At 42.7% G+C, this 13,208-nt stretch overlaps 1 protein-coding gene across 1 annotated transcript in view; it reads right to left on the bottom strand.

The window, feature by feature from the left end:
• LOC124606591 (facilitated trehalose transporter Tret1-2 homolog) overlaps nt 1-13,208 on the bottom strand; it is a 96,787-nt gene that overhangs the window by 64,800 nt on the left and 18,779 nt on the right. The window contains exons 2-3 of the mRNA XM_047138576.1: nt 12,956-13,079; nt 1,965-2,176 (exon numbers count right to left, since the gene is read on the bottom strand). Of these exons, the coding sequence (XP_046994532.1) occupies nt 1,965-2,176; nt 12,956-13,079 (336 nt within the window). The remainder of the gene's footprint in view (nt 1-1,964; nt 2,177-12,955; nt 13,080-13,208) is intronic.

Here is a 13,208-nt window from a genome sequence, read left to right as displayed (position 1 = left end):
CCCATCCAAATGTGGGGCCAAGGAGCTAATTAAGGAAGGGCATTTGGGGAAGAAACGGGAAACATGACATAGGTAAGATGGAAATCGTGACAAAAGTCCGGTAAAGCCCAACCAGTAAACCTATCTGAAGCCAAGGAGCAAGCAGGTGATGTGAAGCTGTGAAAAGAAGAAAAGATGGAGGAGCAGGGAAAGAGCAGATAGCGATGGCATAGGAAACTAGGAGCTGAGATCACTCAACAAACCAGGGGGATTCCAGCATCAACCAGAAGGCTATGAACAAGGAGAGAGCAAAAGGCACCAGTGGCCAAATGGATATCACAGTGGTGGACTGGGTCTAAGAGGAGCAGTGTGGAAGGGGCAGCCGAACCATAACCTTGACAAGCATAGGCCAGACAGGACAGAAGACAGGCCTGATAAAGGCAGAGAAGTGTCAAGGAATCTGTGTCACAAGACATGATGGACATTGAGTTTACTGAAACACTCGGTCTTAGGTGACCAAGGAACCTTGTTAAAACTAACATGCAAGAAACATGACTAAGGAACCATGGTCAGGAGTTCAGCAGCGAGATAGAACTCATCAGGATGGAGATAATTGAAAACCATGTCACTGTGTCCACACTGACGCATGCCAGATGGCACACTGGCGCTGTCACTCCACAGAGTGGGAACTAACCCAGATACAACTATCTATACACAGAGCAGCAGTGATTAATAGTTCATCAGAGACTGAGTCCATTAATATGAGAAACAGAAGGACACTTAATATGAGCCCTGTGGAACACCATTCTCCTAGGTCTGCAGAGAGCAGAGAAAGTTGCCAACCTAAATTCTGAACGAGCAGTGGGACAGCAATTGGCGAATGAAGACTGGGAGGAGGCCATGAAGACCACACTCATGGAGTGTAAGATGTGATGGCACCAAGCCATGTCATAGACCTTATGAAGGTCGAAGAATACTGCAACAAGATGGTGGCACTGAGAAAAGGTGTGGTGAACAACAGGTTCCAATCAAAACAGATTATCATAGAGCTTCCCTCCCAAAAGCTGCAATGATAAGGGAAGAAAAAGTCCCCAGATTCGAGGATGTAAGAGCTGACGAGCCACCATCCATTCAAATAACTGAAAGGGGACGTTGGCCAGTCTGGTCGATCAGTAACTATTGAGGAATGACGGGTCCTTACTAAGCTGAAGGACAGGAATCAATACTGTCGGTCCATTAAGAGAGGAAAATGCCTTGGAGCAAAATACAGTTGAAGACCTGGAGAAGAAACTTATGGAGGATTGAGGCGTTGAAGGAATTGGCTATGGATGGAGTTGGGGCCAGGGAATGAATCGTGGGAATAGAAGAGGGCCAGAAGTAATTACCATTCAATAGAAGGTTCATTGTAGGATTACACCTGACAAGAGGTAAAACCTAAGTGGAAAGCCTTAGACCGCTGTCCCTGGAGGATGAAGATGGCTAGACAGGAGGCTGACGCTGATTTCATTGCAGAATGGTTCACAAGGTGTTCCAAGAGAATCTAAGCATTTGCACAAAAGCCACCCAGTAGGACAATGCCTGGGATGGATGTCTGCCATGGACAACCTATGAAGGAGCAGAGCAAAGCCACACCTGTGACAAAGGGATAGAAAAATGTAAGGAGGAACAAAGCATTCCCTAGACACCCACTTTGATTGATTAAGTAATGGGCTTCGGCGCTATGACTTTTGAAGGTAATAACATAGGGGGAGACACGTGCCACTTAAGGCATTTCATAGCGAAAAAGCAATCACGGATGACAATGGAAATTGGCTTTATTGCTGTAAGACATCAAATAAGATGATTTACCCTCTAACTTAAGGACAAACATTTAGCGACTAATATCTGGGTAGACTGGACTGCACATCACGAAAGGGCTTATTTGCAGCAACGTAAGAATCCACACCGACAGGATGATGTTGTCTGGAACACTAAGGATTGAGTACAGCTTCCATCATTGAAGCTTCCATCATTGAAGCTTCCATCATTGAAGCTTCCATCATTGAAGCTTCCATCATTGAAGCTTCCATCATTGAAGCTTCCATCATTGAAGCTTCCATCATTGAAGCTTCCATCATTGAAGCTTCCATCATTGAAGCTTCCATCATTGAAGCTTCCATCATTGAAGCTTCCATCATTGAAGCTTCCATTGGCATAGCTGCAGAGAGACACACCTGAAGTGTGTGCCCGGTGACAACAACGGATACATGAGTGTTACAATGTCATCTCTTCAGAAAGGTCTCAGTTGTGCGTGCAGCATGTGGATGGAAGTATGTACGTGGGGAGTCTCTGATGACAACTAACACTGCCCGATTACATATGTCATTGTGCTACAGGCACAACAGCTGAGTAATGTTACATATTGACATTGGGTACGCAACTATCACTTCAGGCAGTTGTTAATTTGGTCATTAGTGTTTAAATTTATATCGTGTTAAGTTATATGGTTGTGCCGTATCTTTAAAGTCTCCGTGATATTCATCTTGCAACAATATACCGGTGCTGTCCAATCTCGATGGAAAGGGTATATGCCTGTTGCTATAGCCGCTAGTTTCTCCGAATCTGAAGCCCATTGAAAGTATTAGGTCGTTTGTTGTCAAAGACTTGAACGCGCCTTAGTATCAGACATGATTCATGAACTCAAGAGTTGATGCTATACGGAAAAGTACCAGCACCTATCATCAGAGTTCAGTTGGTCTAACCATGCTGGGTTGCAGCTTTTGGTCCTGCCAGACGTTACTGAAATTTCCAGCCCCAGATGCTTAAAAATTTCCTGCTACAAAACACACACACACACACACACACACACACACACACACACACCCTTTCGTTAATCGCTTTATTTTCTCTGGTGTATCAATAAGATACTTTGTAGCACATTACGTACTTTTCACTCCGCACTCTCTACAGAGCGTGGACTGAGTAAGGACCTCTACGTAATTTGCAGCCAAATGGCGGCGAGATGGTGAGGTAGCAAAAGGAGTCTGAACTGTGGAAATTTGATGGCAAGTGGTGTGCTCTTAACAGCTGCAAATCATGCTTTGACCTGCTAGATGGGGTTAAAGTAGTCACTGTAAGCCAATAACAATAGTAAACGCTGTGTATCCGTCTAATTACATTCAGAAATATCAGATCCAACCACCGAACTTGAGAGCTAACAGGCAGTGCACCGACTTCAAGTCGTCCCTTGCAACTTTCGCAGACATTTCTGCAAGCCAGTTTGCCACAGGGGCAGCATATGAATATTCTCGTTGCCTGTAGGTAGTACAGAAAGCGCTGCCTCATGAAACTAGTTACTCTCAGTATCGGTATTGTTAATGGTGCTGGAAAATACCTGTCTCCAGCTGTGACGTCGGGTCTCTTTAGAGCTGACTACTCGGTGCTGATGGTTGTCCCCGTTGGTATAACATGGAACGGCGTCCGTCGCCCACGACAACACCGCCCTGTAACTAGTGGAAAAAAATTCTTCGCGTGGTTTGGTCGTATTTCAGATACTGTCTTTTGTGATTAGTGTCAATATTTCAATAGAGCAGCACGTCAGAGTGTGTAAACCGCCCTTGCTTCTTCACTGATAAACGCCGCTATTGCACTCCTTGATAACGCGATGAATCCATTGACCTGAAGTGATGACCACGAGTTTTCTTTTGTTGTGAGTCCGCGACAGACTTTTCGGCTTGCGCGAAATGGCTAACTGTAGTTGTTTTTATTATGCCCGGTTAGGTAATTGATGTTGAATATTAATAATATTCAGTCTTGAATCTTCACTTCATCACCCAAGTCGTGGCCAAATTATCGAATTTCGAGGATGTTAAGTTGATAAAATTGTTAACCCGTCGTCAAGACGTCGCTACGTCGCGTGTTTAATAACTACACGACGTAATTCCAGAGATAACTCTCTTCTATGGTGATTGTTATCTTTGGCCAACTTACCATCTGGGCCTTAACCTTCGTTAATTATTTTGCAATTCTTTCTTTGTTTTTGTTACGTATCCTATCATTCTGTCATGCAGTCTATTTCATGATAAATATTATTCACATAACAGTCCTGTTCATCAAATTAACGCAAGTATAAATTTTGCCATCAGTAGCTGCCGTCACTGTCAGGATGACTAATTTTCCTACTTCTTTTACAACAAAGGGTTTTTATTAGGGTTTCTGTAATTGGGGTGTTATACATTCCTAATAGTCTGGCCACAACAATTCACTTGCACTGTTATTCTCTTCGAGCTCGTAACAGAACATTACACTTTATTTTCAGTAATGTGCAGTATGTAGTGATACACAGACATTGTCGGTTATATCGATACATTATGTGAAACAAATGGCGTTACGTAGGTGAGTACGTATTTTATATTTAATACCTTATTGCATTACAGCATTGTCGTATACAGGGTGTTACAAATTGCTACGGCCAAACATTCAGGAAACATTCCTCACACACAAAGAAAATATGTTATGTGGACATGTGTCCGGAAACGCTTACTTTCCATGTTAGAGCTCATTTTATTACTTCTCTTCAAATCACATTAATCATGGAATGGAAACACACAGCAACAGAACGCACCAGCGTGACTTCAAACACTTTTACAGGAAATGTTCAAAATGTCCTCCGTTAGCGAGGACACATGCATCCACCCTTCGTCGCATGGAATCCCTGATGCGCTGATGCAGCCCTGGGGAAAGGCGTGTTGTATCACAGCCGTCCACAATACGAGCACAATAAGTCTCTACATTTGGTACCGGGCTTGCGTAGACAAGAGCTTTCAAATGCCCCCATAAATAAAAGTCCAGAGGGTTGAGGTCAGGAGAGCGTGGAGGCCACGGAATTGGTCCGCCTCTACCAATCCATTGATCACCGAATCTGTTGTTGAGAAGCGTACGAACACTTCGACTGAAATGTGCAGGAGCTCCATCGTGCGTTAACCACATGTTGTGTGGTACTTGTAAAGGCACATGTTCTAGCAGCACAGGTAGAGTATCCAGTATGAAATCATGGCGGTGAATCGAGGAAGTACAGTACATACTGACGAAACTAAAATGAGCTGTAACATGGAAATTAAGCGTTTCCGGACACATGTCCACATAACATCTTTTCTTTATTTGTGTGAGGAATGTTTCCTGAAAGTTTGGCCGTACCTTTTTGTAACGCCCTGTATACAATTATTTTCAATAATTGAAACTGTAGTCTGTCCTCTTGAGGAAGAATTTATTGTAACGAAAAGAAAACTGTAGCGAAAACTGAAGAACTGCGGGAACCGTTGCCATTCTTATCTACGACGCCTTTTACCTTTCTTTTCACTATCTGGAGGATTTTTGCTGGGCGAGTTGCACAGCAGGCAGACAGACAGACAGTAGCGGAGTCAGTCGTTACCAGTCAAATTTTGAAATTAGCTCAGGTAATGTGCTCTCTACGAGAAATATTTGTGCATAAATATGGTGCAATTATTGAAGAAATTTTATATTTAGAATTGTTACCGGAGGGAGAAGCATTTGAGTATAGCATTCTTGTTAGCAATATAGCAATAATTGTACTAAATTTTGTCACTGTCTTTTACAAATACGTTCTAGATACTTTTCAGGTATAGTTTATTAACTAACATTTAACCGACAATAAGAAATGTTGTGATAGTTTAAAAAGAAAATTACGGAGCAACTCTTAAAGATGGCGCCGTCATATTCATCGCCTAACTGGACTTCCTCTAGCTTAACAAATTTACCGTATACGGCCACTATGCCGCCACCACAAAGACTTCACCCCTAAATTTGGAAGAAGGAATGAATAAAAAATTCACCCAAAAATAGGACGCACTGTGAGTTCTGGATTACCAAAAATTTACTTGGACTTACAAGTGAGATGTAGGTGTGTACAGTGAACATTTGTTTTAACATATAATACAACGCACCAGCCATCTAGCATACCGGTACCATATTTCCTCATCACTGTCACAAACCATTTTCTTCATTCTCCCCTCACAAGGCATATTCCTGCTGCCACCCAAAGCATTCGACATGCAATGTTTCTTGACCCCCTTGAGGATTTCTGTTGATATGGAGGACTATGAAGCAAGAATTCACTTGCTCATAAGGCTGGCTGGTGGCTTCTTAATCTTATCAGACGATTTAAGAGCAGGTCTTCTTCCAGGACCCCATCTGAATACACTTTTGGAGTTTGTTCTTTAACTGCTTGTTGTTGGCTAAATTTAGCACCTGTAGTTTTGAAAACATTCCCCTGGATATTACATCAAGCTCAGTCTTTTACACCAAGTTTATCTTATATTTCAGCAGTTAAACGTCCCTCAAAAGATTCAAAACTAACATGGTTCTCTTAGCAAACAATGGGCCAAGTCTTCGACTCTAAACTGTAGACAGCCAGTCAACGAACAGTTGTGTTGTCATCAGGCCCCTTCATTGGCAGCGAATCATCATGGCCTTAGAAAAATTTTCTTTGAGCATAGTTTCTCTCTTCCGAATGACGCAACTTTCCTCCATCGGCTGTACAAACTAACATTAGTTATTCTATTTTTTATTCCCTGTTCCTCTTAATGGGATACTTTTGCCCATTTCACGTCCACTGGCATTGCTAGGCATGTCAAAATAGTCATTTCGTCAGCACTGCCAGTCTGATGAAATGAGTGAGTGACTTTCGCAACTGGATGACACCTCTGGTAGTTAACCAGTTTCTCCTTGAAACCTGCTGACATTCTCTATAGTAGTGTAATGTGTCAGGGAACAAGGCAATACTTCTCCATATAAACTCATCAAACCAGCCAGAATTCTGAAGGAATCCAAAGTCTCATGAGACTACCATTTCATACTTCCTTGCGATCTCTCTGTTGGTTGTGACATAATGCACCGCTGTAAATTTGAAGGTTGCATTATAACTGTGCCGAATTCCTTGGCTTTGTGGTGCCGCTCGCTCTAAAATGGTCGTTCATATCGGCATAAATCAAGCCTTCTAACCAGTATCCAACAAAAGCAGTTTTAAGCTAACGAAAGAATATTGGTAGACCTATATGATATTAACGCCAATAAAATACCAGGAAAAGTTGGATCTGTTGCGTGGCAAAATGCCTGCCGACAGTTTCGGTTACAACTGTAACTGGACATTCACCTCTAAGATTACTTTTCCTCAACAGTAGTTGTCGACACCAAGTATTTTTCTAATTTTGTACGGGTCAGTATTATCTCAGTTGCTTTTCTGAAAACTTTCGTATAATTTTATGAACAGTATGTTACATATCAAGAAAATTTATGAAAATTAATTACCATATATAATGTTTTAGTCTATGCGATAATCGATAAGAACTAGTTCTGAATTCACAGTTAAAGCTATTTTTTAGAATCATTTAATTACGAATTATTTATCAGGAGAAAGAAAACTGGCATTCTACGGATCGGAGCGTGGAATGTAAGATCCCTTAATCGGGCAGGTAGGTTAGAAAATTTAAAAAGGGAAATGGATAGGTTAAAGTTAGATATAGTGGGAATTAGTGAAGTTCGGTGGCAGGAGGAACAAGACTTTTGGTCAGATGATTACAGGGTTATAAATACAAAATCAAATAAGGGTAATGCAGGAGTAGGTTTAATAATGAATAAAAAAATAGGAGTGCGGGTTAGCTACTACAAACAGCATAGTGAACGCATTATTGTGGCCAAGATAGACACAAAGCCCATGCCTACTACAGTAGTACAAGTTTATATGCCAACTAGCTCTGCAGATGAAGAAATTGAAGAAATGTATGATGAGATAAAAGAAATTATTCAGGTAGTGAAGGGAGACGAAAATTTAATAGTCATGGGTGACTGGAATTCGTCAGTAGGAAAAGGGAGAGAAGGAAACGTAGTAGGTGAATATGGATTGGGGGGAAGAAATGAAAGAGGAAGCCGCCTTGTAGAATTTTGCACAGAGCATAACTTAATCATAGCTAACACTTGGTTCAAGAATCCTGAAAGAAGGTTGTATACCTGGAAGAATCATGGAGATACTAAAAGGTATCAGATTACATAATGGTAAGACAGATTTAGGAACCAGGTTTTAAATTTTAAGACATTTCGAGGGGCAGATGTGGATTCTGACCACAATCTATTGGTTATGAACTGCAGATCGAAACTGAAGAAACTGCAAAAAGGCGGGAATTTAAGGAGATGGGACTTTGATAAACTGAAAGAACCAGAGGTTGTAGAGTGTTTCAGGGAGAGCATAAGGGAACAATTGACAGGAATGGGGGAAAAGAAATACAGTAGAAGAAGAATGGGTAGCTCTGAGGGATGAAGTAGTGAAGGCAGCAGACGATCAAGTAGGTAAAACGACGAGGGCTAATAGAAATCCTTGGGTAACAGAAGAAATATTGAATTTAATTGATGAAAGGAGAAAATATAAAAATGCAGTAAATGAAGCAGGCAAAAAGGAATACAAACGTGTCAAAAATGAGATTGACAGGAAGTTCAAAATGGCTAAGCAGGGATGGCTAGAGTACAAATGTAAGGATGTAGAGGCTTGTCTCACTAGGGGTAAGATAGATACTGCCTACAGGAAAATTAAAGAGACCTTTGGAGAGAAGAGAACCACTTGTATGAATATCAAGAGCTCACATGGCAACCCAGTTCTAAGCAAACAAAGGAAGGCAGAAAGGTGGAAGGAGTATATAGAGGGTTTATACAAGGGCGATGTACTTGAGGACAATATTATGGAAATGGAAGAGGATGTAGATGAAGATGAAATGGGAGATAAGATACTGCGTGAAGAGTTTGACAGAGCACTGAAAAACCTGAGTCGAAACAAGGCCCCGAACGTAGACAACATCCCATTAGAACTACTGATGGCCTTGGGAGAGCCAGTCCTGACAAAACTCTACCATCTGGTGAGCAAGATGTATGAGACAGGCGAAATACCCACAAACTTCAAGAAGAATATAATAATTCCAATCCCAAAGAAAGCAGGTGTTGACAGATGTGAAAATTACCGAACTATCAGTTTAATAAGTCACAGCTGCAAAATACTAACGCGAATTCTTTACAGACGAATGGAAAAACTGGTAGAAGCGGACCTCGGGGAGGATCAGTTTGGATTCCGTAGAAATGTTGGAACACGTGAGGCAATACTAACCTTACGACTTATCTTAGAAGAAAGATTAAGAAAAGGCAAACCTACGTTTCTAGCATTTGTAGACTTAGAGAAAGCTTTTGACAACGTTAACTGGAATACTCTCTTTCAAATTCTGAAGGTGGCAGGGGTAAAATAAAGGGAGCGAAAGGCTATTTACAATTTGTACAGAAACCAGATGGCAGTTATAAGAGTCGAAGGGCATGAAAGGGAAGCAGTGGTTGGGAAAGGAGTGAGACAGGGTTGTATATTGAGCAAGCAGTAAAGGAAACAAAAGAAAAATTCGGAGTAGGTACACTCCTGGAAATTGAAATAAGAACACCGTTAATTCATTGCCCCAGGAAGGGGAAACTTTATTGACACATTCCTGGGGTCAGATACATCACATGATCACACTGACAGAACCACAGGCACATAGACACAGGCAACAGAGCATGCACAATGTCGGCACTAGTACAGTGTATATCCACCTTTCGCAGCAATGCAGGCTGCTACTCTCCCATGGAGACGATCGTAGAGATGCTGGATGTAGTCCTGTGGAACGGCTTGCCATGCCATTTCCACCTGGCGCCTCAGTTGGACCAGCGTTCGTGCTGGTCGTGCAGACCGCGTGAGACGACGCTTCATCCAGTCCCAAACATGCTCAATGGGGGACAGATCCGGAGATCTTGCTGGCCAGGGTAGTTGACTTACACCTTCTAGAGCACGTTGGGTGGCACGGGATACATGTGGACGTGCATTGTCCTGTTGGAACAGCAAGTTCCCTTGCCGGTCTAGGAATGGTAGAACGATGGGTTCGATGACGGTTTGGATGTACCGTGCACTATTCAGTGTCCCCTCGACGATCACCAGTGGTGTACGGCCAGTGTAGGAGATCGCTCCCCACACCACGATGCCGGGTGTTGGCCCTGTGTGCCTCGGTCGTATGCAGTCCTGATTGTGGCGCTCACCTGCACGGCGCCAAACACGCATACGACCATCATTGGCACCAAGGCAGAAGCGACTCATCGCTGAAGACGACACGTCTCCATTCGTCCCTCCATTCACGCCTGTCGCGACACCACTGGAGGCGGGCTGCACGATGTTGGGGCGTGAGCGGAAGACGGCCTAACGGTGTGCGGGACCGTAGCCCAGCTTCATGGAGACGGTTGCGAATGGTCCTCGCCGATACCCCAGGAGCAACAGTGTCCCTAATTTGCTGGGAAGTGGCGGTGCGGTCCCCTACGGCACTGCGTAGGATCCTACGGTCTTGGCGTGCATCCGTGCGTCGCTGCGGTCTGGTCCCAGGTCGACGGGCACGTGCACCTTCCGCCGACCACTGGCGACAACATCGATGTACTGTGGAGACCTCACGCCCCACGTGTTGAGCAATTCGGCGGTACGTCCACCCGGCCTCCCGCATGCCCACTATACGCCCTCGCTCAAAGTCCGTCAACTGCACATACGGTTCACGTCCACGCTGTCGCGGCATGCTACCAGTGTTAAAGACTGCGATGGAGCTCCGTATGCCACGGCAAACTGGCTGACACTGACGGCGGCGGTGCACAAATGCTGCGCAGCTAGCGCCATTCGACGGCCAACACCGCGGTTCCTGGTGTGTCCGCTGTGCCGTGCGTGTGATCATTGCTTGTACAGCCCTCTCGCAGTGTCCGGAGCAAGTATGGTGGGTCTGACACACCGGTGTCAATGTGTTCTTTTTTCCATTTCCAGGAGTGTATTAAAATTCATGGAGAAGTAAAAACTTTGAGGTTTGCCGATGACATTGTAATTCTGTCAGAGACAGCAAAGGACTTGGAAGAGCAGTTGAACGGAATGGACAGTGTCTTGAAAGGAGGATATAAGATGAACATCAACAAAAGCAAAACGAGGATAATGGAATGTAGTCAAATCAAGTCGGGTGATGCTGAGGGGATTAGATTAGGAAATGAGACAAAGTAGTAAAGGAGTTTTACTATTTAGGGAGTAAAATAACTGAAGATGGTCGAAGTAGAGAGGATATAAAATGTAGACTGGCAATGGAAAGGAAATCGTTTCTGAAGAGAAATTTGTTAACATCGAGTATAGATTTAACTGTCAGGAAGTCGTTTCTGAAAGTATTTGTATGGAGTGCAGCCATGTATGGGAGTGAAACATGCACGATAACCAGTTTGGACAAGAAGAGAATAGAAGCTTTCGAAATGCGGTGCTACAGAAGAATGCTGAAGATAAGGTGGGTAGATCACGTAACTAATGAGGAGGTATTGAATAGGATTGGGGAGAAGAGAAGTTTGTGGCACAACTTGACTAGAAGAAGGGATCGGTTGGTAGGACATGTTTTGAGGCATCAAGGGATCACAAATTTAGCATTGGAGGGCAGCGTGGAGGGTAAAAATCGTAGAGGGAGACCAAGAGATCAATACACTAAGCAGATTCAGAAGGATGTAGGTTGCAGTAGGTACTGGGTGATGGTGAAGCTTGCACAGGATAGAGTAGCATAGAGAGCTGCATCAAACCAGTCTCAGGACTGAAGACCACAACAACAACAACGAATTATTTGCACACTTGAAATTTCTATTATTAATTGCGGAATACTGTACTGGTTATTATGTTTATTTCTGGATTCATTTATGACAAAATCGAAAGTAGTACTGTAAAAGAAACAAGTAGAAATTCATTTGTTAAGAAAAATTGTAAACCCTTTGGAATATGGTTATTTCCTCAGAGTGTGGGAGTCTTAAGCATACCTCTGATGTGACCGGACGTATTTTTGTATTTTGTACGAACAATGTGATTCCGGATTTTTTAATTTGTATGGCATACTGAAATGTGAGAAAATAGATTTACATAAAAACGAAATTCTACAAACACACTCTTCAAATTTATTTAAATCAATCCAACCGTGAGGACCTAAGGTGTGACATTTTCAGCTTCAGGAATCAGACCCGTAGAAAAGAATAACTGTAGCCAACCCTACGTCAAAAGCAAAGTAAACTAGAAAGTTTATTATAATTTTCGCTTCTCTCAAATCTTCATAAGAGACTAATTTGGACAAGAAATGGAGTTAGGAAGGAGTGGATTTTTATTTATTTATTTTTTTTTTTTTTAAACAGCAAGGGTACGAAAAGCGGTAGCGGATGTAAGTTGCAATTTAAGTTTTCGAAGGTGAAATCTGGGTAATACATTTCGGCTTACTTTGGGGCAAATATAGTAGTAAGACAAAACGAGTAACTTAGTTTCTATTTGAAAAAATTTGATTGTAAAAGTGACTGACAAATGTCTTTGTAGTTCATTCTCATCCTTTAATTCAAGCTGCATTCCTTCCAGGAAAATTTATTAAATATTTCAATTTCAGTTAAAATAACTTCTGAAAATTGGCACCTTCAGGACTGGCGATAGTTTTTATAGACACTCATTTTTAGAGGGAAAATACTCAAGATGATTTTGTGAGTGTTTTGGACGCAGTTTCAAATACGGACACAATGGTTTAATGGAAAATACTGGTAATTTATCACTAACGACAGTAGGAAGTGACGTGCATGAAAATGTGATTGTTGCAGAACGAACCATCTTAAAATCGACTAAAGCGTTGGTGACGGTAAAGATAGCCAGAACACTCATTTTTGCAAGAAAATGCAGAAGATGTAAACAAAAACATCCATGACGTGGTTAGATATGAGATACCGCGAAGGGAAATTCGTTTGATCTCAACACCCTTCCGAGTTAATTTCGAGGGACCATGCAGAGTCAATGCTTATCGGCACAGCATTATTGTTCCCTTTAGTTGGAGACTTAACGATGCATTTAAAATGGATACTTGGTAAGATTGTTTTAGAGTGGGTTAAGAACATCGTTTACCGGCTGCGGCTGCGGCGAACTGCCTCAAGATTCCACTGTGCCACGCTGGGGCTCTCATGTCGAGGCTGCTGCGGAAGATTCGGCTGCTGCAGTTTCTGCTGCTGGTGCTCCAGCGCCGCCAAGGCTGATAATCGGTTAGTGGCGTCTGGCGCTCATCTCAGGAAGCAGGCAGACCTCGCTGGAAGCATACGGAAATACCAGTCTTACGCACCATTCCTGCAAAAAATACGCTACTGGCCATTAAAACTGCTAC

This window comes from Schistocerca americana, chromosome 3 (assembly GCF_021461395.2).
Source record: "Schistocerca americana isolate TAMUIC-IGC-003095 chromosome 3, iqSchAmer2.1, whole genome shotgun sequence".
Classification (NCBI taxonomy): domain Eukaryota; kingdom Metazoa; phylum Arthropoda; class Insecta; order Orthoptera; family Acrididae; genus Schistocerca; species Schistocerca americana.
This window is presented reverse-complemented; position numbering and strand designations above follow the sequence as displayed.